This window comes from Lagopus muta, chromosome 13, assembly GCF_023343835.1.
Source record: "Lagopus muta isolate bLagMut1 chromosome 13, bLagMut1 primary, whole genome shotgun sequence".
Lineage (NCBI taxonomy): Eukaryota > Metazoa > Chordata > Aves > Galliformes > Phasianidae > Lagopus > Lagopus muta.
In genome coordinates this window covers 17,945,426-17,971,783 of record NC_064445.1, presented here as the reverse complement: position 1 = coordinate 17,971,783, position 26,358 = coordinate 17,945,426, and the positions used below count along the sequence as shown (strand labels likewise).

General features: G+C 39.6%; 1 protein-coding gene across 2 annotated transcripts in view; it reads left to right on the top strand.

Moving 5' to 3' along the window:
* Positions 1-26,358, top strand: part of AFF2 (ALF transcription elongation factor 2) — a 335,533-nt gene that overhangs the window by 302,659 nt on the left and 6,516 nt on the right. For both annotated transcript variants that reach the window (XM_048959912.1, XM_048959911.1), the window contains exons 10-19: positions 138-300; positions 795-1,814; positions 3,938-4,059; positions 10,332-10,566; positions 12,371-12,510; positions 13,040-13,103; positions 16,339-16,475; positions 19,777-19,848; positions 20,217-20,310; positions 23,617-23,666. In XM_048959912.1, the coding sequence (XP_048815869.1) occupies positions 138-300; positions 795-1,814; positions 3,938-4,059; positions 10,332-10,566; positions 12,371-12,510; positions 13,040-13,103; positions 16,339-16,475; positions 19,777-19,848; positions 20,217-20,310; positions 23,617-23,666 (2,097 nt within the window). The remainder of the gene's footprint in view (positions 1-137; positions 301-794; positions 1,815-3,937; positions 4,060-10,331; positions 10,567-12,370; positions 12,511-13,039; positions 13,104-16,338; positions 16,476-19,776; positions 19,849-20,216; positions 20,311-23,616; positions 23,667-26,358) is intronic.

Below are 26,358 nucleotides of genomic sequence, written 5' to 3'. Positions count from 1 at the left end.
GTCTGCACTGAGAGAGCAGGAGCTGATGCTGAGGACAGTTGGTGTGAGCAGAATTCTTTGGGTGCCTCCCTCGACCCAAGACTTTAAAATCTGGTTGACAAGCAGCATACTAACCAGAGGGGATCTTCTCCCCACAGCGGCCTGCCGGTGTCAGTGGCACACGCAGCTGGCTTAGCCCATTCCAGCGGTGGCTCCGGGAGCTCCAGTGAGTCCGAGAGCAGCTCTGAGTCTGACTCCGACAGCGAGAGCAGCTCCAGTGACAGCGACTGCAACGAGGAGTCACGCAGTGCCACGCCAGAGGTACGGCCATGCTCGCAGCATCTCCCTGGCAGGAGCTTAGAGGGTGGAAAATGTCAGAGCTCTGTGCAGTTTGATGCTGTTGACTTTTTTTCTCCCTTTACAGTTTTACTTGTATGACCCACATACTCATTCTAGCTTTTGGAAGAATCCTTCTGGCCTACATTTGAATTGCTTTAAAGAAATATTTAGATTTCTGCCAGTAGCTAGAGAAGATTTTATTGACACAGTATACAGCTGGGGCTAAGGAAAGGCAACGTGACAAAACTGTATCTTCAGGGACCAGCTAAACTTTTTAGTTGTATTAAATTTCTCCAGGGCCACATTGTAAACCAGATAAGGAAGCCTAATTAACCATAAATACTCCATAAATGCTCCCATAAAACTAGCAGTCACCACTAGTTGACTGAAATAAAAAGGCGCATTAAAAACATCCTCACTTAAAGGGAAAGGCTTTGCTTCTGTCTGAGACTTGCTCCTTGTTCTTCACACTGCAGCCTGAACCCCCCTCAACAAACAAATGGCAGCTGGATAAGTGGCTGAATAAAGTGAACCCCCACAACAAGACCATCATCAGCAATCAAAATGAGCCTCACAGTGAGACCAGCTCCCAGCCGCAGAGCAGCCAGCAGGCTGAAGGACAAAACAAAGGGAAGCTCAGCAACAGCCTGCCCCCAACCGATTCCAAAGACCGGGCGATCCTCAGTCCCATCCGTGAGAAAGCCAAACCACGGGTTGCCCAGAAAACCCCAGAGGCAAAAAGCTCCAAGCAGAAGTCGCCAGCTCATAATGAGCCAGTTGCACAAAGGACTACTGGGAAAAAGCAACCCAAAAAGGTAGAAAGGACTTCCAGTGTAGAAGAATATAACTGGCCCAAACCAAATAATACCAGCAACACTCCCAAAGAAAAAGACACACAGGAACCCCCTGAGCAGCCAAAGGTTCGAACTAAAGCAGCAGTTGGCAAGACCGCCCCAAGGAAGGAACCTCGAACGAGCACAGGTCTCACTTCGGAGAAGAAAAAGTACAGAGGCCCCAGCAAAATTGTCCCCAAGTCCCGGGAATTTATTGAAACTGATTCATCTACTTCTGACTCAAATACAGATCAGGAGGAGAGCCTGCAGGCTAAGATATTGCCAGCTTGTAGTGGACCGGCCAACGGCATCAAAGTGAAGGACTCTGGCAGTAACATCCTCAGTGTAAGTAGCTTAACTAGCAATGGCAGCAACACATCCATCGACCAGACCAGCAATGACTTGGAGGAGCAGCTCTTTTCTCCTATCCCAATTGTTCAAAATGAACTTCTGTCCCCACTGAGAGAATATGAAGAACTCAAATCTCTTTGGGTGAAAATAGACCTCAGTTTACTCTCCAGGATACCTGGGCAAGAGCCTTTTGAGACCACATCTGTGAAAACTGAACCAAGAGAGGCAAATGTGAAACACAGACGACCATCTCGAGAGTCCCCTACCCCAGCAGCTGAGAAAACATCCACAAAATCCAAAAGGAAACACAAGGTAAGTAATTTTCATCATTGAGGAGAAAACACTATTTCTGTGCATCCTTGAGGTTAGGATGGCAATCACTGACTCCTTGCTGACCTGCAGCAGGGCTGTAAGGAGACATGGTACCACTAAGGTTTTATTATTTTTGCAGAAGAAAAACATTTACCTATACGTTACAAATTAATGTAAGAAATCAGTAAAAAGGAAAATGGAACATCACTTTTCAAAATCAATGAACAAAGTTGGTTGGTGTTTTTCTTAGGTTTATCGTACCAGCTTTTTTCACTGTGTTTGCTCTTTGCATGCTAATTTGCAGTGTTCTGCAATCTGCAGAAGGACTCCCCATGACAAGTGCTAAGGGCTCATCCATATTCAGAAAACGTGACTTCTGTTTGGAAGGCAAGTTTTATCGTTGGCAGAATTAATGCATTTTCACCACTTGCTTAAACAAGCATAACTTCATTAAAGTCTATGAAATGGTGCTTGCTTGTGCTCATGGTGAATTTAGTCTTTATATCTTTTTGTTACACCAATGAATGTAATTCACAGACATGTCATTTGCTTAACTGGCTGCTCTGTGTATGCAGCTACCTGGAAAAGCAAATATGTTTTGACTTAAGGCATTATGTTTTATCATGTGTTTATGTTATTTATGCCCAAGGGTATCCTATCTTGTAGGATATGACAGTGCTCTTCAAACTAAATGTGTTCTCAGAAAAGAAACAGGAGTTTTATATCATAAATGATTTTTTGTAGTTGTTGGTTTTCTGTTTTTGGTTTTGTTTTTTTTTTCCAACTAAAATGTCTGTGCTCTGGTCTCCTTGTGAGAAGTTATCACTGCATATGTTTTATACCCCAGATTTTCTAAATCATTATGAATGTGACTTCAGCTGTCTGTTCCAGCGGACTTCTGAACCACATTGAAATGCTGCATTTGAGCCGTCCAGCCATACAAGAGAGTTAATACGTGAAAAACACAGACAATGCCAGGCAGACACAGGGTCTGCACCCTGCCTACATGAGTCACTGCACTGGCTCCTTCCCTGTTGAATTAAGTGGAAATAATCACAAGCAAACTCAGCAGGTTTTTATTCCATGTATATTCTAGCTGTACCCGAAAGGCAGAGAGGTAAAAAGGAAGGAGAAAGGAATAAAGAGAAAAGGGATGTATAAATGTCAGTGTTTATATGTATGTCCAATAGGGTGTATATTAATTAAACAGGGAAAAAAGAAAAAAAGAGAAAAAAAAAAAAGAGTTTGTGCTAGGTCACGGTGGAGTGTCAGTATGATGGCTAAAACAAGAGCACGGTACTGACAACTTGACTCAGTGCTCCCAGGGAAAACAAATAAAATGGAACCGCGGAATTTCATTAGCTGGAATTGTGAATCACAAAGGAACATGGTGAGGTGTCTCACTCTGGGATTGCACAAACGTAAGCTACACTCTGAAACAGCCTGTTCAGCTTCTTGACGATTGTTCATCTCTACCCAAGAGGAAACAAACAAATTACAATGGCATTAACAGTTAAAGTAGAGTAGGAAGAGCCAGATTTGGATTCTGAATCGTGCTAATAAAAGATTTATTTTAGCCGTATGCCAGCAGGCTTGAAGAATGCTATGAAGGTTCCAGTGATAGAGCAATAATCAGCTTTGCTTGTATCAGCCCAGTTCAGGCACAGAAGTCATGCATCATGGAATCTTCCAAAGCAAATTTCACACCAGCTATCACTGTTAATGACTGCCTCCTTAGAGTAGCAGTCTTTAAGTCCTGAGAGAAATACTTACTCAAGGAACTTTACCCTTGGACTTCCATTAAGTAAATGAATAAAAGCTGCATACTTGAGTAAGATTTGGTGCTATCAAGTCAGTCCATCTGAATTATTAATTACATTCCAGTGCGCTGAAGAAGATAACTATGGCGTATGAGGTATTTTGCTTCCTAATTGACTGGCTATGTCACTGGTTATATAACTTGTCATGTGTTTGGAGCATGTTTAGCCCTGATTTCAGGTGACTTCTCTTAGGCCAGTATTTCAACCACTGCTACAGTACAGAAAATATACTGAGATTCCTGAGCAGCTCGTAATGTGCGTAGATGCTTGATTTTTCAATTTGTACATTTTTTGTTAAAACAGTCAGAAAACCTGGAAACCTTTGTTGAAACCAAGAAGCAGCGCCTGGAGGACCCTTCAGCTTCATGCTTGCTCCCACCTTGTATCTCTCCGATACCGAATCACAGATTAACCAGCACTAAAGAGTAAGTTCTTTTTCTCTCATAACATTCAAGAGGGATTTCACAGTACCATTCAACCAATGTATTTGCTGTAGAGCCAAATGGGCAAGTGTAAGTGGCATCGCTATTCCCATCCCAGAGAAAGAGGGTCCATGTGATTTTGGATGATCAGTCAGTCTTCTCATGGGCCACAGGAAATCAGAGTCCCACCACAGCCCAGAGTTACTCTTCTTTCACCATATTGCATTTCACAGAACCACAGAACCACATTCTTTAAAGGTTTTTTCTTGCCTCCATCATCCTTCACCACAGTAGAGCCAGAATGGGCTCTATTTGGTTGACTAGAAAATATTTTTTGAGTTGTTTTCTTAAGAGATTATTCTCAGTTTTCTTGAATGAAATAATGACTTTGCCATTCATTTCAGTGGCTCTTATACTTTGTGTATACAGAAATGCCAGAGGTGAGAGCCTAAGTGATTCAGACACATGCATTGTGTTTCAGCAGACATAATCAAGTCATTTGTGCCTTTCAGTGTCTTTGAGAGATGGCTGGAGTGTTTCATCAAACAGGCACCACATAAATAATGATTCTGATTATAATAATCAGAAGATTAACATTCTATAAATAACCAAATAACCCAATTCCCTTCTGTCATCAATTTTTGTGCTTTTTTTTTCTTTTGAGATGAGGCATTGCTCTCTGCTTCCCAGTAGGACAAGCAAAGAATCAAATGCACAATGTGCTTCTGAAAACAATTTGACTGTTTTCGTATCTAACTTTAGAGAAAGTTCAAAAATCATTTATGAGACAGTGCACAGATTTTAAATCCCGTAAAGAAGGTTGAGCATTATTTTGTTTATACCTTTGTAATTATAGATGAACTTCAGTCCTTGAACTAACCCCTCATTGTACCACTGAAAACATCAGAGTTGGAGACTGGAAAAGGCAGATGATTTGAAAGTAACAGTGTGATCTGTAATATGTTGCACATTTGATAAACATCATGATGGGTGTTGCCTGACTGTCATTGCTAGAAATATGAGTACAAATATATTGCAGAGAGAATAAGGATTATCCATCCCCAACACCTCCACAATCCATTATAAAAATCTTTCTATTCTTGTCTTCAGCAAACCCAAAGGATCCACCCCCAACCTGATGTTTCTTAATTTGAGCTTGTTTTCCAGATCATTAACTTGGCTCCTCAGAGCTTTCTAGCCTTTGATATTCTCTGTAAAAACATAATTGTGTCCATCGGTATTTATCTCTATTTGGTTGTGTCCATCAGTAGTTATTTCCACATGCTATCTTTCGTCTCATCTGCCTCAAGTTTTGAAACAAAACATTCTGACTTCAGCTGCAGAGACCTGGATCACACAACGTTTATTATTAGTGTATTTTGAGTTCATTTAAAACAAATGCAATAGTATTTGATAATTCAAATCTCCAACTCTATCTGATATGTCTCCAAATACAGATCAACATATTTCCCAATAGATTAGGGAGCTGACTGAACTGCATGACAACAAATTTCTGGAGAGCCCCAGGTTGTTTTTAAGCAATCAGAAGTAGCTCTGTGTTCCACAGGGTTAAGCAGAATTTTAAGGGGAGGCAGAAGAAAGGAGAGGCTAAAACTATGCACTGTTCAAAGGCATGGGGGAAAATAACACTTCAGTGATGAAAGGCTGAAAGAAAGAAAGAATGAAAGGCTTTGCTGTTTAAACCTTCCTCGCTTCCAAAAATCCTTCGTTTTCATTCAGAGCTGTCTATACGAGGACTATTAGAAATAAGGATGATTTGGCTAGAGTGGACAATGCTGTTCATCCATGAAGGTGCCATGTCTCATGGTGGGTGCTCTCTCTTGGGAAGAACTGTACATCTCTACAGTTAGAACATTTTTGGCTCTCTGTGCCAACAAACCAAGCATACCAAGGCAGACTTCAGAGACTCTCGTTGGGTCTTTTATAGATGCAGAAATGTTTTGGCCAAAAGACCATGAACTCTGGAGTAAAATAAGGAAGCATTCAGGAAGAAACTGGGTGAAGACAGTCACACCTATGCTTTTGTAGCTCCTACTAGCTGACTATATGTGCGTTAGGTATTTAAATATCTTTCATAACCTGTTCCTAAATGTGTGGGCTCAGTAAAGCTGCAAGGATGCACATTTAAGCGAAGTATTACATGTCTAATGTGGACAATTATATGCCTGACTCCTACCAGTTCCTATAACTACATGTACAATTTTAGTGTAGAAATTTCAGATGGTCAGTTATGAACTCCATTTGACAACTGGATAACAATTTTGTTTTATGTAGTCATTGTACAAGCAACTAGTTATTTCTTGTTCCTTCCCTCACACAGTCAGGGGCTCATGCTTTTTCATAAATCTGATGTGACACTCAAAATAAAATTGTTCAAACAATCATCATGGTATTTTCCTCATTCCTAATATTTCAAAGCATATGAAGGAATAAAGGATACTATTTTATGTCCAAGTAATTCATAGTAATTGCTTGAAACACTGCCGTGAGGCTGTGTTTTTGTCAGATCAGTTGCCCACTTTGCAGCAGAGAATTGCTTTTGTATTTACTTGATTGCCAGAGCAATTTTAATTTAAGCATTAATTCTCTGTGCTGCTGAATACCATTTGTGTCTGAATACCTGATCAGTAGATCCAATCCAGACAGAGCACTATTTGACAACATTTGGCAGTTTGTAATAATACAGAGAGTTATGTGCTGATGCAAACTACGAGTCTGAAATTAGACTAGAATCATACTGGGGAAGCATGCCTGCCATCTAGCTAGGCTGATTTTCAAGATTTCTTGTTCACTTTTGTTTGACCTTTAACTAAATACACACCTGTACTTCACAACATATATTATTGGATCCCTTGGGTAGTCACAACGGCATTCGTTGCAGTTCATTCATGGCAGAGGCAACCTTCTACATCTGACAACGACTTCAGCTTCATTCAGTACGCTGCCATATGGCCCAAGCTAATGCTAGAGCGACCTTTCCCTGCTAACCCCCTGCAGAAGATCAGATACACCATCAATGTGCAGCATTTCTTTGTGGACAAGGAGTGTAGAGGCAAAGGAAAGCCAAGTGATTGGCACAGACAATGGCTTTTGTCTCACTAATAGGCCAGAGCTACAACCACATACCACAAGGAGTAGTTAAAGAAAGGGTAAAGGAAAGCAGAATGAATTGTTAGAGAAGATGGAAATTCTCTCTCCTTCACACACTGACCTCTTGTTCCCTGCTTGCTTGCTTTCTGCCCTAAAAGAAATAGGCTGAAAAAAAAAAAAAGAAAATAAAGCAGACGGGGGTCCTCTTGTTCCTTGATAATTGGCCTTTTCCGACACAGAGATTAAACTGCAGCTGGAAGACCATCAGTTCTGCTGGTGGTTTTTTCTTTGCACTTTTATTGTGCTTCTCCCTTGATTTTAAATATAGTTTAACTAATAATCATGTCAGCCAATTAAACCGTTGAGTCTTGGTAATTATTGCAATAAATTCATTCAGAATTAGTGATTACTGCAATCAAAGACTAGTTTCTTAGCCCATTAACAGTCCAAAGCAAAGCGATAATCTGGTTAACGGCTGGTAACAACCTATTTCATTGAGGTTATTGTTCATGTAAATGCTTTGATGTAAATCTGAGGGAGGTAACACTGCTAAATAATCAGTGTAATTCCCGTGAATCCTGTAAATGTACAGGATTAAGTCGGCAACCAGGAAAAAACTTTATTAAGTATTGTCATTGGGTTTTGGATTTTTGTCATGCAGAAAAAGTAGATTCTCAAGTGCCCTTTCAGTTGTAGTTATATTTTCTCACCACAGAATGAATTCTTCATCTTGGGTTGCTCCATCTTGTGCTTGAATGCAAAGCTGAAGTGAACAAAGCTTTGAGTTGTGTCTGAAAGGGAGGTCAAATCTCTGAATATAATCTCTCTTCTGGAATATATATATAGAATCAGAGAATCATAGAATCGCTTGAGTTGGAAGGGAACCCTTAAAGGTCATATAGTCCAACTCCCCTGCAATGAACAGGGACATCTACACCATGACTAAGTTGCTCAGAGCCTCATTTAGAGAAGGTACTTCTACTGTGGAACTTGCAACTTTCTTCATTTTTTTCTCGTGCTATTCTCTTAATCCCTCCATCTCCATGTAGCAACTGAGAAATGTTGTTTCACTTGCTGTGCATGTGCCGTGCGGCGCCCCATGCAAGTGCCAGAGTCTTGCTTTAGGCCTGGAAACAGGCAAAGATGTACTGGGAAACCTCACTAGTGGTTTCTACAGTGAATTTAGCCAGTGACTCACCTTCCATTTTCCTTCGGGCACTCTTGAGGTAGATCTGTAAGGCTCAGTTGCTGTTCCCTTCCCAAAGCTGTACCAGAGTGAAAGAAGAGCTTCATACTCCTCTTTGTGCAGGGTAATTAGAACCACATCGCTCTGTGCTCCCTTCCATATACATTTGTTAGACAGACCCACTGAACACCATGCTCAGGGCAGCCCACTGGCTTGGGAGGCAGAAGATTTCAGTTCTACTCTTGGGTTTTTCATTAGTTGTGTCTGTTTTTCCTCTGAACAATTCAATAATGCATGTATGCTTTCTTGGAGAAGCATTTGCTTTCTTTTGGAAAATTTTCCTCTGGAAAAAGTTCAGAGTGTTATTTTACTATAGCAATGGTGACTTGTCTGAGTTCCAAAATACCCTTTGGTGGTAAGAAAGCTAGCAGATGGGGCTTTGAGTGAGAACTTTTTGGAGTACATTTGCAGGACCACATGTGCATAAAATGTCTTCTCAAAGAATTGCCCATCTCCTCTGATCTGATTACTTTCCTTTGATCTTTAGGCCCATGTGTTTTCCAAGCAGGAGAACATCCATACCTGCCCTGCTGCAAGGCAATATAAATTCTGTGCTGATTTTATTTCTTCAGTCTGAAGATCTTTAATATTACAGAATTTCAAATAAGTTATTTTAAACTCTGCTTCAGTTGAACTGAAAGAGTTTTGAGTAGAAGAGCTATAAAACCTGAAGCATAGGGGTTTCATTTGATATCACTCTGTTGTGAAAACAGAGAGGCTGAAATATTTTTGTACTGCCAAAGGCCCAAAGTAGGGGGACAGACCAAAGCAGGTGTAGATACTGAAAATGCAAAAAAGTCTAGACTGCACGTCAAATAAGAAGTGGGGGAACATGGGTTGATTCTTCTCTTTTGCTTGTTACTTTAAAGCAAAGTAAATCTATAATTCCTGACACTGACTGAAAGCAACTAGGAATGAAACATAAATTCTTGTTGACTTAATTTGTTATTGAAATGTTAGTCAATAATCATGAAAAGTGAATGATTGTGTACTGCGCTATTAGATGTCCAACAAAAGATTAAAATTCAGGTTATCTTCATTGACTGAATTAGAGCAGTACCTAATACAAAAATCTATGAGTAGATTAATATGTTAAACACTCGCTATGGTGCTGTGTTGTTTGTTGTTTTTTTTTCTTGATGGATTTGAGGGAAGAAAAGTCTAGCATGGTTTTTTTGTTGTTGTTTTTACCATGTATCACAGCTGCCTTTTGTAGCCAGCTAACAATTTCTGTACATAAAACAGACAATAGATTATCATATTACTTGAGCTTTCATGTCAAAACCACATTCATTTTCTGAATCACCTCCACTTCATCAACCAATATCTGCTCAAGGGCTTTTGCCAGCAACAATGTATCATTTTAATATACTGTTGAACATTGGTTTTATTCTAGAGGTCAAATAATTATTATCTTATTATTGTTACGGTTATCGTTTTGTAGTTGTTATGGAGAATTATTTTTGTTCACGTGGCGTGTGCTGTTATGCATTTTTGCAGAGGTTGCTTATGTGAGCCCTAATCTACCTCTTTAAAAGATGCTTAATGTTAAATACATAAATAGCCATACTTGGTGTCAAGTATACTAACCTCTGTACATAAAACTTTTCAGCACTTTGCTGAGTCAGAACCTCTATGACCTCTCAAATTAAGACTGACTCAAATTAGCATTTAAAGTGGATGCAATTTATACTAATGCACTGCAAGTTGTCCTCCAAAGCAGGAGGTTTTTGTGGCCTTTGAAACAGCAGGGATAGCTCTTCTGTTTTCACGGCCTGTCTCCTTTTGACTTAGCTCCTAGAACACGGGGGATCACAGCACATATTTAGGGGTTTTCATTAAGTAAAATCTAGAGCTTTGTGCTACGGAGGAGAAACTGTGGTTCTTGACATGCAACTGATTCTTATCCATGTCCCAGGAGCAGCAGTAACTCGGTGAAGAAGATGGCGAAGAAAAGAGAAGAGAAGCTCTTCCCTCCTCCATTATCCCCCCTGTTGGACGAGCCTGTGCACCGTCGGCACAGCACTGACAACAGCTCCTTCAGCCAAGAAACCAACGTCACCAACACTCCTCAGACCAGCAGCTCTTCCTCCTCGGTTTCTAAACACAGAAAGAATGAAAATAAATCTTCTTCTAACCCCAAAGGAATCTGTGTGAGTAACAAGACCTCAGTTGCTGGAAATGGACAAGATAAAACTACCTTTAGTCTGGGTTTTGTTTATTTATTTATTTTTCTCTAGTATCTATCCTTAAGTCCTTACGTAGCCCCACTCTAGAGCAGCAAGGCATGGATCCATGCAGAGCTGTGAATAAATGACTCTTGCAAGTTCCATCTTTAGGTCAGCGTTAGGCATCTGTTTCACATAGTGTATCGTTCCCTGCAACTCCCTGACCTTCAGAGGACAGACTTGGTCCCATTCCCAACTGCAGATACAACACGCACCATTTTCAAATAAAGCATCAAGAATACTGGTAACTTTAACGTTAATAATTACTACAAATTCTGAAGCAAACTTAAGGTATGCCAAATCTTATGGACTAAACTAAACACACAGTAAAAATCTAATCTGCCCATAGCACACTGAAAACTAAAATGTCTTCTCACAGGTTTGCAGGCTCCCAGTTTCTAGAAGTAAGGTGTATTTGCACCTCATCTTCATAAATCTTGTACTGGGCTTTTAAAGATCATGCAAACAGTGATTAGTTTTCCAGTAAAAACATTGTTCTGTTAGGACCAGCTCGCCACTAAACATTTTTACATAGATAATACTTTCTTGCCTTTCACCAGATTTAGATGATTTCATACTAAATGTACATGAAAAAGAAACAAAGCTAGCAGCTGCATAGCAAATTGACTTTAAAAAAAAAGAAAGAAGTAAAATTTCACTTGGTCAGTTGGTCCTCTGCTTTTACGGAGAAGAGGGAAAACTCAGTTTTCTGGCTGATTTTAGAAAATGACTAGAACTTCAAACTTCTCTCTTAGTATCAAACCGTATCTTTGTATGACTGTCAGAATTAAAAGACAGGGAGAGAATTCTTCCACTGAAAAGGACGCGTAACCCCATTTTTCACAGTTCGCCACCTTGTGAGAGGTTGTTGCCATACACTGTAACAGCAAAACTCAGAAGTTGCACTGGAACATAGGTGACAAATCGCTTCACCTTATTCATTCAGCCCTATTGCTTTCTGATATCATTGTGCCACTTCAAGCTGCAAGAGTAGTGTACATGCCTTCAAGAGAAACCAGTGCCAAAATGAACTGTGTGTGTCAGCAAGTAAGCTATGCTATGCAAAGAGCAAGGCCACTTCCTCTCACTCCCAGCACCTCCAATTTGGATTTTCCTTGTTTTATCTATTACCTTGATCCTCAAAATATTCGTCTTCTAAAATATTTTTGTATTCTAAAATATGCCAGAATTCTTTATCAGTTCTTTGGTTCATCTATAATTTAGTTTATCTGGTTGAAAGTTGCAATTGCCTGATTTAAATACTTCTATTATGCTTGTATTTTCAGTCAGTGCAAAGTCACAACTCCCAACTTCTGCTTTTCATTCTTTTTTTCTGTTCAGTATAATAAGGATGAGGAAACTGTTCCTTGCTGAAATCTGAGCAGACTTCTCATCCACCTTACAATTATCTACTAATTCTGTAGAAAAACTGTTACATTAGTGTGATCCACCTCATACTGAGTTTTTTTCCAGCCTGCAGCCCAACTTGGCTTTAATGAGTGTGTTGTCAGTAGCACTGTGTTGTCCAGGATGACTATCACCTTGGACTGGAGTCATAATGCCTAATTAATCTAATGGGGTCACGTTATAAAGAATGGAAGATGATTTCATGAGGTTTCTTGGACGTAGTTGGGTAAACATGCATGTACCTTAGCTTTTTTTGAATTTTGAATTATGAATAATATTTGAATATTATGAATATTCAAATAATAGCAGTCCATTTTTCTAGGAGGAAGAAACACACACTGCACCAACAGCCAACACTGTTCTTGATACGAACCATCTAGAAACAGACGTCTGGTCTGCAATGCCAACTCTTTCCAATGGGAATTCTGAGTCCAGAAGACCTAAAATCACATTTGATGATGTGTGAGTACTATTAGATCTCTTTGTGCTAGTTGTATATTAGGTACGTGTGATTTCTGTAAAGTAGAGTCCCCAGTGAAAGAAAAGTATCTTTAATTATTATGGTAGCATTGGGCATTTGTGTGGACAGTACTGCACAGTGGCATGTACAGTTTTAAACTTTACTAATGAACTGTTATCACTGATTAATGAAGTCTCTGCTGATAAATGTTTTCAGATCATGAATGTTGGCTCACAGTAATTCTTCTTAATTTTTTTCTAATTAGTTTAAAATATTTTTCCTTTTCCTCTGTTCAGCAAACTTTAATGGCTCCTTTGGGTGGCCAGTTTCCACAGCTAGTTATTTTGCATTCTGGTAACTCATCCAATCTTTTCATATGGCAATTTCAGATTAATATCAGGATAAGACTGAAAGTGATAAGTAGGTATATACATCTAAATTGTTCTTGGAAGCAGTAAGCACTTTTCTCAAACAATGTTGGTCCAACTGTGTGAAAACAAAGACTTGAAATAATTGATTTTGTCTCTTTAGGCTCCACAATGCAGATTATTATATGCAAGAAGCTAAGAAGCTAAAGCATAAAGCAGATGCATTGGTAAGTTTTCAAGGCTTTTTTGTCTCTCTCCACTATGGAGCTGGGTATTACAAAAATTTGAATTCTTAATCTTTCCTAAAGCCTCAGAAACCAAAGGAACCCTTCTGTGGACTAAAATATGCTTCAAACTGTACTCTGTAAACGCACTGCCCACAACAAGCCAAAGCCTGGGCATCATTCCTAGGCTTTAACACATCATTCACTCTGAAATAAACTTCTTACAATAGCTGGTTTCTCTTCTGGGGAGAAGCAACAATCTTACTGTGGAAAGGATGTAAGATAATATCAGCAAAGTTGATGTGTTTTTGAAATTTGCCCTTATACTTGCTTTGAGCCCAAAACAAAAATACTGAAAGCTAAAAAAAGGCAAATTTCATCATCGTTTGGCAAAACTACTTGATATTTTAAATCCAGTTGTTTAAAATTTACAGGAATTGATTTTTTAATAGTGCATTTGTTTTTATTGCATGCTATTAGGCTGGCAAATAAAAACTGAGCACACTTTTTTTTACAAAAAAAAAATCTTGCAATGAGGTAGTTCAGTGCTGGGAAAGCTTCTTCTCTCATTTTGTCCCAGATTAAGTTGCACCTAAACTGGCCTAATTTTGTAGAGATTTGGTTTTGACAGAACTACCATATCTGATACATTACAATTCTGACAGATTTCAGCCATAGTTTGTTCAGTCCAATGTATTGCTAACACTGAAGTGCCTTTAATAGTCATTTGTTTGTAGTATGGTCTGTGCTCCTCTATGCCGTGCAGAGTACAGAATAGCAGCTCATTTATGCAGGCTAAGTGGAACTTGGTTCATCTATTTATTTAAACCAAGATGTCTTAGAGTGTGGCCATTCATTTCATCCCTCCAGTTCTTCTTCAGTTGTAATTTGGGTGATTATTCACCTGTCACTGATCATTTGGGCAGTTTTGTGTGTGCATACAGTGTCATCCTACATCAGAGAATTTTGTACCTGGAAATAAATGCTTGTCAAAAAATAAAACAATGAAATGCTACGTTGTAAAAATTAAGAAACCACTGTTCTCCCTCTGCAGTCAGTGAGCTGAAAGGGTAAAGGAGAATTGATGCACCAAGCTGCCTGCTTCAGCTTTCCCTGCATTATCAGCATGTTTTCTATGGGAGTTGGGTGTGGGCTTTTGTCATCGCACCGCAATTGTCACCAAGGCAGCAGCTTCCCTCCCAAGGTACCCATTCAGAGGGGCTGTGAGCACCGAGACCTGTGGCCTGGCCCAGATCTGACTTCATCACAGTGCTGGGACCTCAGTCAGGAAGGCTGGGAGAAGTGGCCTGGCAGCACCTCCCTCAACTGGCTGACCTTTAGAAAAAGCACACATGGCTCTGGCACAGGGCTGCCTGCTCCACAGGCAAATATTTACAGGCTCAGGCTCCTGATGATCTCAACGTGTTGTGTCGATCCGCTTTCCTCCACAGTCTGATTTGCTCCATAAGTGTTGACCTGTCTTCCATCCTCTTACCTTTGACTGTGCCTTGTGGAATTAGTGGTGTTTCTCAAGCAGAACTAAGAGGAGCAGGCAGAGCATGTCATGCCGCTACCCGCGGGCAGGCTTCTCCTGTCACATGCAGTTTGACACCCCGAGTGCTCCTACAGGAATGTGGGGCCAGACACTACGATAAGACTTGTTGGCAGACGTAGATACCCACCAACAATCTGCTTTTTGCTTTCCGCTACTTAGGTCTCAACCCTTCCCCCTGCACCCACCCACTCAATACAGCTGCACTCAAATTATCTCCATCTAACACGTTTGCTGTGAAAACCTGAACTGTTAGTTGTCCTATGGAAACAATTGCTTCTGGTTACTTGGTGCTGACATGACAAAGAACACACAGAAATGAAAGACATGGTTGGAAAGATACCGCACGTGGCCTCCGAATATGTCAGCACATGTGAATGAGATGTGTCTATTGCTGTGCAGTGCTGTGTCTGAGCTTGTATGGCACAGAGATCTCTGGCGAAGGATGCAGCATTTTGTATCACGGGAGCAACCTTTCCTTGTCCTGCACAGCAGTAAGGAATCAGCTGATTTGGACACATTGCAGTATCCACTAACTGAGCTTGCTCTATTCTCAGCTGTGCTATGGTGAGATGGGGCAATTCCAGTTACCCCACTGGAGTCAGCGTGGAGCAAAGTACAGGGGGGAATCCCATTTCTGTCTCAAGCTGTGTGTAAACACTCAATCTGCTCCCTTTTGTAATACACGTGTTTTCTTTGGAAGACACGAAGCAAGGAAGTAGCAGTATATGCTGAGGAGTGCAGTGGAGTACAGGGAAAACATCCAGAAATGTTTCCCCTTTTTAAATCATTCAGGTAATCTCTATCCATCATACAAAGGCTTAGAATGTAATCAGTGCGCAAGTGCAGTGCCTGAAATTATAACCTTCCATGAATGCAGAGGGTAGTGCTTAAAAGGAGTAGCCACAAAGCCAGAGATGCTGTTACCTTGAACCAATATTAGGTGTTCTGCTTAATATATTGGTAGAATAAGCTTCCATTTAATGAGTGAGAAACATAAGCAGATGCATCAAAATATTCTGATAAAGACATCCACAGAAATTTTTAAATGACATAAAGTATATCAGATCTCTTCCATCCCGCTATCAAAAATGGAAAATGTTAAATACTATTATAAAATACTTACTATAAAAATGTCGTATATAATATTCATTACACATAAAAAAGAAATCAGGATGTCTAAGTCAGTTTAATCACAACCATTATGAGAGCTAAAACCTTTCGCAATAAAATCCTAGTAAAATAAAATATTTAGCAGTGCTATATTTTCTCCTTTTTCTTTCTCCCCCTCTTTCAATCACAACATAAATGATGAGGGCTTTTTTTTTTTTTACGTCAACAGCCACCACAGATTGTGACAACTGACAAATGGCTCGGATCTGTTGCTTAACCCATGCACACTTGCACACAAACTTAGTTTATATATTGAAGAGCAGTATTGATTTGCTCATTGCCTTTGTAAACCCATGGATGTCATTTGGCTTTCCTCTGTGCAGTGCCTGGCCGTATATCACCTGAAAAGATTTGGGATAAACATACACCTGGCTTCAATTTCTGTATACGTTCACCCCTAACTTGTGGCTATGCTTTGCTTTCATCTTAATGCTGGTGTTGCTTTCTATTATGATCTGTCTGCCTCAAAATTAAAGCTGAAAGGTTTCCTTGATGATATCATTTCCATTTCAGCTGGAGAAGTTCGGCAAAGCAGTGAATTATGCTGATGCTGCCCTGTCCTTCATCGAGTGTGGGAACGCTATGGAGCGAGATCCATTAGAAGCTAAATCTCCATATACCATGTACTCAGAGACTGTGGAACTCATCAGGTTAATGTCCTTTCTGTGATCATTTTCATAAGCTCATTTCAGTCATAATTAGAACCTGCTATGTTTTAAAAAATATAATTTCAACGTATTAATGATTTGTCCAAAGCATCTTCATCTCAGAAGTCATCATAATTAGTTCTTGCCATTTTATTAATGTCATGGAAAATTTATAATTGATGGACACTGCTTTTATAAATTATCCCCTTTAGAGGTTATAATGTGAGTGTTATAATTTGCAATATTCATAAAATTAAAATTGAGATGTAGTGGGTGGAAGTAAAGTACAGTAATTTCAGTGTTTGGCAATGACACTTGTCTTTTAGAAGGTGTAGTTTTATAATTCAGAACACTAAAGTGAGTCTATCAGGATTGCTATTACAAACCTTGTTTTTAGAGGTTTATAACATGGTAGTAAAAAAAAAAAAAAAAAAAAGAAAAGAGCTGAAACCTGAAACCTGAAACCTGGCACTAAAAATCATAGTGGAAGGTGAAGGAAGCTTTTTGCTTTTATTGTGCTAAAAAAGTATACTTTTTAATGATGAATGCAATCCAGATGAATTCGCTTTAATGCAGTTTTGTAGAGTTATGGGCTAGAATACAGATGAGAGAGCTTGTACTTACTAGTAAAATCAGTGTTTAAAAATCTGCTGCTGTTACCTGTATCTGTTTCATAATGTGTAGTTCATAGAAATAATGGTCTCCCAAGTAACTACGGTTTTCTTTGCTTTACCTATGCAAATTATCAAAGTGAAATTGAGTAGGATTAAATTTACCTGTAAGTAGAACAATAGGATTTTCCTTCTTCACTGCGATGCACCTTTGCTTTCCCCTGCGTATGCTGGGAATTTCATCATTGATGTCAGTGTAATTACTGGCAGTATACACAAGAGGTAGAGAAGGTGGTTAATCAGACCTCTAAGTGTTTGCTTTTCAATAGAACAAAGGTTGTTTTTTGGCATGCAGGATTTCAATATGCCAGATTAGCTATTAAAGGCAGTCAAAAAATAATGCGTGTTTTACATTTTGAATAAGTAGGTATTTACATTATAAAATGTATCAGATTTTAAGAAGCTCTTACTCTCAGGTTAATAATATGCCTGTTCAATATTTAAAATGTTGTTACATTCTGTTCTTTTTGAAGAGAGGAAGAAAATCAAAGAGATTACTCAACAAAAAATGATATTCACTCAATGTTTAGGATCCAAGTTAAACCCTCAGGTGCAGTGGAATTAATAAAATCTGTTTCCCTGTGCTGGAACTCCTCCTGTACTCTAACAGCAGATAGTTTGATACCTTTTGTGCTGAACTACGTAACTACAGCTATACAGGAGGGCAAATTCACTTTAAAGAAGTGAGTAGTAGACACCACATTTTTTTCATTTTTTAAGGGAACCACAAAGCGCAGTTGAAAGTCTTGTTCCTCCACCCCACAGTCTGTGTTCAGAAGTGGGTCTGGATTCAACAGCCACAACACGTGTGTGGCAGCTCCAAGAGCAGCTCCCCTCTACCTACAGCTCCAGTGTGGGATGGAGTCTGCTGAGTCCATGGCTGTACCATGATGCAGCCAACTTTCAGCAGCACCTGTGTCCCCTCTGCCTTCCTCCACCCCACAGCAGAGCTTCCTGGCAGCTCCTGGCCCACTGACAGGTGGACAATAGATAGACCTTGGCACAGAAGCAGCACCTGCACTGCTTCTGGACTGCTTTTTGAACTGCTTCTGATTGTAAAGGAATCTCTAGGAGTTCCTTACAGTTGACCTCTAATTTCTATGTAGCTCCAGTCAGGTGAGGTGAACTCTACCCCCTACCATCAAAGATGGAGCCTCGTCCATAAATTCGTGCATGCAGTATCTTGTAGGCAGAGGTTAAACTGATTTGACCATTTAATTGGCATCAGTAGACAGACATGAAAAAAAGGTGATTGCCCAGCTGAGCAGCAGGCTGGTTCCAGTTCAATAATCTCTAGGGACAAATACAACTCTCTTGTGGGCTACAGCTGAATGCAAAAAGGAAACATGCAGCAGTGCACGTGCACTTCTGTAATGTGGCTCATAATATTAACATAGATTTTTACTGTGGGCTATGAAACAGAAGGTTTTTCTCATTTTCACTCCTCCCCCTCTTGGAGGCCCATTTTTTTTCCTTTTTGCATTATCTGTGTCTGACCTGAGTATCTGCATCAGACATCTATTTGTCAAAGCAAGCAGAGCATCAAAGAGATTGGAAATATCAGAGGTGTGACGTTCAAAGGTCTTTTGGTTAATGGTAATGCTAAAATGCCCAACGTAACATTGAAAAATCCCAAAGAAACATAGCACTCTGTGTTTGACTGGACTCATTCAGTATGACTAGAACAACAATATCAAAAAGCAGGTGAGATAGGACAGGGAGGAAGCACATCAGGGGTTGTGCTACAGCTGCAGCCTGGGGGCTGATAATGGGGATGGTGAGAGGAGGACAGGCTGAGAGCAGCACTGCCTGCCTGCACACCATTACCTCCTTGTAAATGAGAACTCATCAAGATTGCCTGGATACCTTAAAACTTTCTTATGCAACACTGAACCCTATTACTTATTCTAACACAAGTACCTGTGAAATTGCATTAGGGCTCAGAACAATGAGTTTGTGTGATGAATTGATTTTCAAGAGACTAAATGCATGACATGGAGTGTGCTCAGTTAAAGAAAAAAAATAAGAGAGAGAGGAGGCGTATCTGCTCAGTCTTTCATTGTCCAAATGCTGGAAAACAGCAATTAAACAGAGAAAGGAGACAAAGTATGTAAGAGTTGTAAATTAATGGACTGCAGAACTTAAAAAACTATGAGCATGACCTTTCCTGCATTTAACATCATTTTCCATATAAAATACATCGAAAAAATGTATATATTAAGAACTCAGAAATTGTACTTACGAAAAGATTCTGTAATCATCATTCAAGCCCAAAGTGTTTTATGTAAAACATTTTTCCATATTACATTACTCTTCAGCATACAGAGGGACAAGATCTTATGTATCTGTCCAACACTCATCACAGGTGTTTGCAGGACTCTGCATCAGTAATATCCCCAGGAACAGTTCACCTTATTGGCCCTGAAAGTGGGTTGATGATTTACTTCAGCCCTCCCAATTTTAAGTGGTGCTTTCTGTTGAATTTTGCATCATCTTACCATTATGGAACAATGTGATCATTAGCTGTTGAGGCTGTGAGCTTACCTTTGTGCACCTGTCATTTTTCAGTGTGACACTAGTATTTGTCAAAACAACTGAACACACGTTTCTTCTCTCCTTACCTTTCTTACAAGGTATGCAATGAGGCTCAAGAATTTCACAGGCTCTTCTGCCACAGAAGGGGACAAGAAACTAGCAGTTTTATGGTAAGTCCCACTGCGACAAGGAGAAGCAGCTGAAATCTTCAGGAGGACTTCAAAAGTACTGAATTACTTAAGCAGCTTACAGAAGATCATTATTCTTGTTTTCCATTAAACTATTAAAGGATAACTAATGGATTTCTTCAGCAGCTGACTAAACATTTATTCTTCTAATTTATATTCTTATCAAGATTGGATTATAATGCTTTTGACCTTTTTTTTTTCCTTTCATTTGCTTATGTCTCAAAACCTAACATTAGAGCAGAAACCATAAAATATAGGCCAGCTTTCTTACTTTTTTTTTTTTTTTTACCTTCAGTTTATAAGTTTCATTTAGCAGTGGAATTAACACAATCCTTTCCTAATTACTGCAGCTACCGATGCTTATCGCTTCTGTACTTGAGAATGTTTAAGCTAAAGAAGGACCATGCTATGAAGTACTCCAGATCTCTGATGGAATATTTTAAGGTAATCTTTATTCTGTTTAATTTATTGATATGAAATGAAATTCATACTGGCACTGAGAGCTCTCACAGTATAACTGCATGACTTAGAAGTCCCCCATTTAACCTCTCCCCTGAAAAGTGTAGGGAGGGTGTCTGCAGGGGAGTGGGGACAGGAGTGATTTGAGGGATGTTTGGATTAGTCACTTGATTCAAAAGACCATACTCAGTAACTCCACTAAAATAACATTATTCTTAATTCTGTGTAATCTTTATGCAAGATTTTGTAAAGACTTCAGTACACAAGTGATTACGTGCTGACCCCGCTCCCCCTCCCGTCTCCCCCCCCCCACACAAAGAACCATGATAAAGCAGTTCTTTAGGCTTCACTTCATTAAATTTAGTTTTGAAATTCAGGTAGATATGCTGAAGCTTATTGCAGACTCTCAGATTTTTGGTGGCTCCTCTGTAGCTGGGTTCAGCTATCTCCAGCGTAAGTCTGCTTGCTTATAACAGCCTCAGTAGGAGCTGCCTTTAGCACTCTGTTTCTGAGGAACTTTGGATAGCCATATCGATGTCTTGTTTTCCTTTCCCTTGAAAGGAAAGCAAGTGACTGTTCTGACTTAATGATATTTTCCTTTGCTTTGGCAATTGCTATTTATCCAGTGTGAGAACAATTTCTTGCTTTCTGTAAATTATGAAACAGAATTTCCTCAGTTCTCCCAACATTCTGATATACATATTTCACTAGTTAACACAGTTTGAAGCATGCATTTATTCTTGTACTTGGTCACTACATGCTATTATGTTATTGTTTAGTTGTGCAGCTATGGCAGCCCATCCATCTTTTTTTTTTTTTTTTTTTAAGCCTCTTTGGCCCAGGCTTTGACTTACTGGTACTGCAAAGTCTAAATCTCCTAACACTCAGCTTTAATATTTTCATGTAAATGGTCATGAAATGGTTATTCTGCTGTAAACCTATGCTATGAACTTGCTACGAACTGCTATTCAGCCTGGACTTGACTGTTGTTCTATGTGTGATACGTAGACACTTGGCTGCGTCCATGTATCTTGGTAATTCAGTAACAGGACATCTGACCTTGTGCCTAAATGGAGGATGTCTTGAAGTCATTAGGGTTCTTGTGTTGCCTCCAGTGAATTTTCAAGCAGGAGTTTGTGCAGCAAATAACATTTGAACTGGGGGTGTTGGTAGCCTCAGCATTATCATGAAATGCATTCCTTTCACTTCGGATTTTATCCAGGACAGATATAGGTTGTCTCTTAAAAAAATGATTATTAGACTTTATCAACAAACAGCAATGATACATTAAAAACAAAGTAAGAGGGGACAAGGGAGGGGGGATGTGATTCTCTTTTCCCTTAAAATCACTTTACATTCTCTAGCTGTGTGAAGTAATGAGCATATATGCGGTGAAGAACGAAGAAAATTAAAAAGTAATTAAAGAAAATGCCCAAAAAGCTGTTTTCAGGCTTTCTAATTGTAGCTGAGTATTTCAGCTGATGTTACTGGATGTATGGAATGGGCCACTGCAACTTGTTTGCTAGAAATAGCTTTTGAGTCTATACAGATTTTATGTTCAGGATCATTTTGTAGTGAATGCATGCAAGGAGAAAAGACAAGAATAGAGCTATTAAATAGATATTATTTTTGTATTGCTGCACAGTGACCTCTGTGTTCACTAGCAAGAACCTTTAATACAAATTGAATGGATTAACTGTTTTAATAGAATTGTTATTCAAAGTTTTGCATAATTTTAATTGTGAAAAGCAGTCCAGTGCTTGCAGCTGAACTGGAGATTGATATTTCGATAGAATTGTTTTTCCTGTTTTTCCTCACAACTGTCGCTGTTCAAATTGAAAACATCTGTAGACAGAGCTGGTTCAGATTAATTTCCAGTTAGATGTTTCAAAATAACCTTTTAATCATAAAAAAAAGTTTTGAAATTCAGGAACAACTTGGATTAAAATATAGCCAAAATATAAATGCTTAAAATTGAAATCAAATTTTGTAAAATCCGTGCAAGTGGCATCATTTCACTTATTACACCTATGAATTTCAGGAGAATGTTTAACTTTTTTGAAAATATGTTGTCAGTAGTCCTTGATAAAAATATTGCAAATATCCTAATTGTCAAGTCCCTCTCACTGAGGTCTAGTCTACAGATAGTTACTCCAGATACTGTTGGAAATGATCCCCAAATGGCAGAAACTAATCTCAAGGCTCATTTTTCATCTCTGAAGACATTGCAGAGCAGTTTAGGATCTGCCTCTTTCTTGCTGGTGGCAAATACATGCTGGTAGCAAAAATATACATGTGCTTTGCAGCAAATGTTCTGGTTCATGCTCACATCTTTCATGAAATGCAGTATAGGCAGCACTGTTATGTTTTGGCAGTGTTTTCTGCTTTGATCAACACTGTTTGGCAAGTTCAGCCATAATTAAGAAATCAGGGATAGGAGTTTACTCTCAGAATCAGTTGCATGATCCTGAGCTCCACTGAATCTCTGTGCCCCACATGGAACATGGTGATTATAGGGATCAGATTAATTTTGTAATAACAATGGTAATACTTTGCAGAGAATTTGTGAAATATGTCTGAATTTTCACTCTGTGCAGACCTCTTTGCAAGGGACCTCAGATCAATTGCTTTCTTAGAGCACATGTAGATGGCTTCTGCCATGATGCTAGTGATTTAATGGGAATTAAGAAAGGTACTATCCAGTCTGAGTCTTTGTAGAGAGTTGTACAAGATGCTACACAGGTGTGAGAGTCAAACTGAGTAAGCAGGTAAGGAAAGTCCATTCATGCAAATAAAATAAATAAAAACAAGAGAATTCAAGCAGTTCCTTATGCAGAAGTTTTATTTCTCCTACTATCTGAATCTCAAGACAACTTCCCTAGTAACGTGGGGGAACTGCATTTTGGTAAGTCATCAACTAGAATTCTTCTTGGTTCCGATTAATGATTGCAGGCCTCCCTAAAGACAGAAAGTCATTTGCATTCTGAAGAACTTATTTTACAGACTAAGTTTAAATGGTAATTAAACCAATTCTTTGTAAATCACCTTTGTTTTTGCTGGGGCTTTATTGCATTTGCTCTTTTGTCAAGTGGCTTTCAAGCTACTGCCTGGAACCTACCTGTCATCCACGGACCACTTCTTTATGAGACCGATGTGCAGGGTTGCTGTTCTGCTACGTGCTCTGCAGCTCTTGCAGCTAAACCAGGCAACACTGAACCTTTAGTCTTTGGCATTAATGTACTTTGTCCTTCTTGCATCTCTTTTATTTACATTTTGATTTTGTACTTACAGAACTCTTCAAAAGCCTCACAGGCCCCCTCACCTTGGGGCGGCAATGGAAAGTGAGTATTTTCTGCTGAGTACTCCTATCTGGGAACAAGTGTTTCCAAAATGGGTGGGGAATGTTTGGGGTGCCTTTAAAGGCAAAGGCAAGGCCATGATGCAATATTTTGGGAGCTGCAGATGTGTTTCAAATATCCAGCAGGCTACAGAATTGATCTTAAATGTTAATGGTCACTATATCTGCCTTTGGCCTGTGGGGATGAAAAGTTTCCAGTGCACTGGATTAGTTACCTATGTGAGCAATCCAAGGTGGATGGGAAGAAAGAGCTGTTACAGACCTTCCTCTTTGTTCCTCGTAAGTCTAAAAGCAGCTATGGTGCCTCTGTGATGAATTCTTTAACAGTTTGCTTCTCCAGCTAAATGAAGGCCATAAAAATATCTGTTAATTAGCTAGCAAGAACCATGTTATTTCAGGAAGGAATAGTAAAGTTAACCTTCTTTGCAAAGATTTTTCAGTGATTTGTTCAGTAATGAAAGACCAATGAATTTTTCGTTGATATATGAGAACTGCATTTTAATAAAACTAGAGGTATAATAGTGGTGAAATTGTGAGGGCACTTAGTCAACCAATTATCAGAGGCTCTGTAGTAACATCCTTGTCTGAAAGCAGAGTAATGCAGCTATGGTCTGCTGTTCAGTGAAGGTATGTTGCCACTGCAACCTTGCCTACAACTCGTGACAACTATTGCCATCTGGCACATGCTTTCTACTGCTCCTTTCTCCTGGCCGGACATACAGATAAAACAAAGGAGGAGGATTTGACCTTTCATTCCTCTTTTGTTTGAGTAGGCTGAATTCTAGGTGAAAATTATTTTTGTTAATGGGCTCTTCCTGGTGATTCATGAGAAGAAATGACTGTTAGGCATTCCTGAGCAACCAAATAAGTAAGCAAAATAATACAACTGTAGAGGGGCTCACAAAGAATTGAAATTTTCATACAAATTTTTTTCCGATTCAGTGCAAAACCAGAAATTTCGTCATTTTGCTTGAAGGAAAATACTGTCCTAGATATTTTGAAATATTTTGGGATGTGGCTCTGGGCCTGATGCTGGCACTGGGAGACCCTCTGCCTTCCCCAGAGCTGCTGGCTCTACCGTTTCTTCTTATCCTTCTGCACTTTTCAACCAGATGGGGGAAAAGAGCCACATACTGCATAGGAATGACCAAACACCATCAGAATGTGGCACCACTGAAGGGAGATCAGTGGTCGGGTTCAAGAGGAGGAGACAGCAGGATATTCTTAAATCTGTTTTTTAACAAAGCAAAACTTCTGTATTGCCATGAAGTGTTGTCTGGCTCAGGATTTCAAATTACCAAAAATCTCCGCCTGGTCTACTGGGATTTCTGGCCACTTTTCTTTGAAAGGATTGTGAACCTCTATGAAGTTGGCCTGAGTTCCAGGCTGGCAATGAAACAAGTTTTCCCTGGTATCATTACAGAAATGTTTCCCACCTCTAGTGACACAAAACACAAAATAGAGGGATTTAATAGACTCACCACAGTAATGATGGCTGTGCACAACAGGGTAAATCCAATGAACAATGTGCTTTACTTGGCAGAAGTGCGTCAGCTCATTGTAAGTGGCTGTAACAAAATATCCCCAGTCCCCTCAGATTCTTATGATTTTTAACTACTCCCAGACCTAACTGAGTATAGTTCAGTTCTTCTGTGCATTAAAGTGGCATGTCAAGTAACCAGGATGCTTTGAGACTTAAAAATAAAGCATCTGTGCCATAGGACATGCTCAAACCATAGCACAAAAGCTGTGTAAAAAGCTACTGGCTGCCGAATTAACTTGTGATACATCCTTTTTCCAGAGCTAGAGAACATCTTGAGGAGTCTTTTGTTGAGCACTGGGAATAGCAGAGCACTGCAGGAAATTCTGCAGCAAGAACTGTCGCCGCTAATGCCTATTAGCCCAGCACTGCACCTGCAGGGTGTCTGTGCCTGGGTTTCATGGGTAGGGTCATTGTTGTTGGTTCATAAAGCCAAGAGGAACCTTTCTACCCTGGGGTTTGGATCAGGCCAGTAGCAAGTCTGAGTGAGCTGCATGCTGTTGTACATCAATGGCTGCAGCTCTAGAGGGAGATTGTAACATCCCTGCTCAGAGAGTCTGGGAGTCTTTGCTTCATGAACAGAGCAGCAGGAGCATCTTGACCCTGCATTTCAAGTGTGTCCTATAGTAAACCGAATGCATTTGTCTAGGTAAGTGCTTCCAAATGGGTGCAAGAGGAGAGATTTTTGGAACCCTTGATCTTGTTCACCGAAACCAATTTTCAAAGAGAATAGCTGAATGTGAGCATTCAGCCCTGCACAGCTCTAAACATGAGCTTGCTGTGCCTACCTCTATGCTGCCTGCAGCCAGTAGGTTATTCCTAATCACTGGTTTTGGAATTAAAGGAAAATCTATATTAGAACATTAATACTGCTCTAAGCAGTTAACTTAAAACACTGCTCTGTATAAACCTGTGCGGATGAACTGTAGGCAATTAGAACCAAATTTCCACGGCCAGTCTTAAAGAATCCTATAGAGATATTCATAATCCTGCAGTACCTTCAGCTCTTAATGCTGCTCTGCAGGGTGCTTTTAAGACTCGCGCTTTACTTATTGTGATGACTGCATTTGGAGCAAACTGTCATTGTGGTTTCCACAAAATGCTTTAATAATTGGCTGATATTGCACATTGAGTG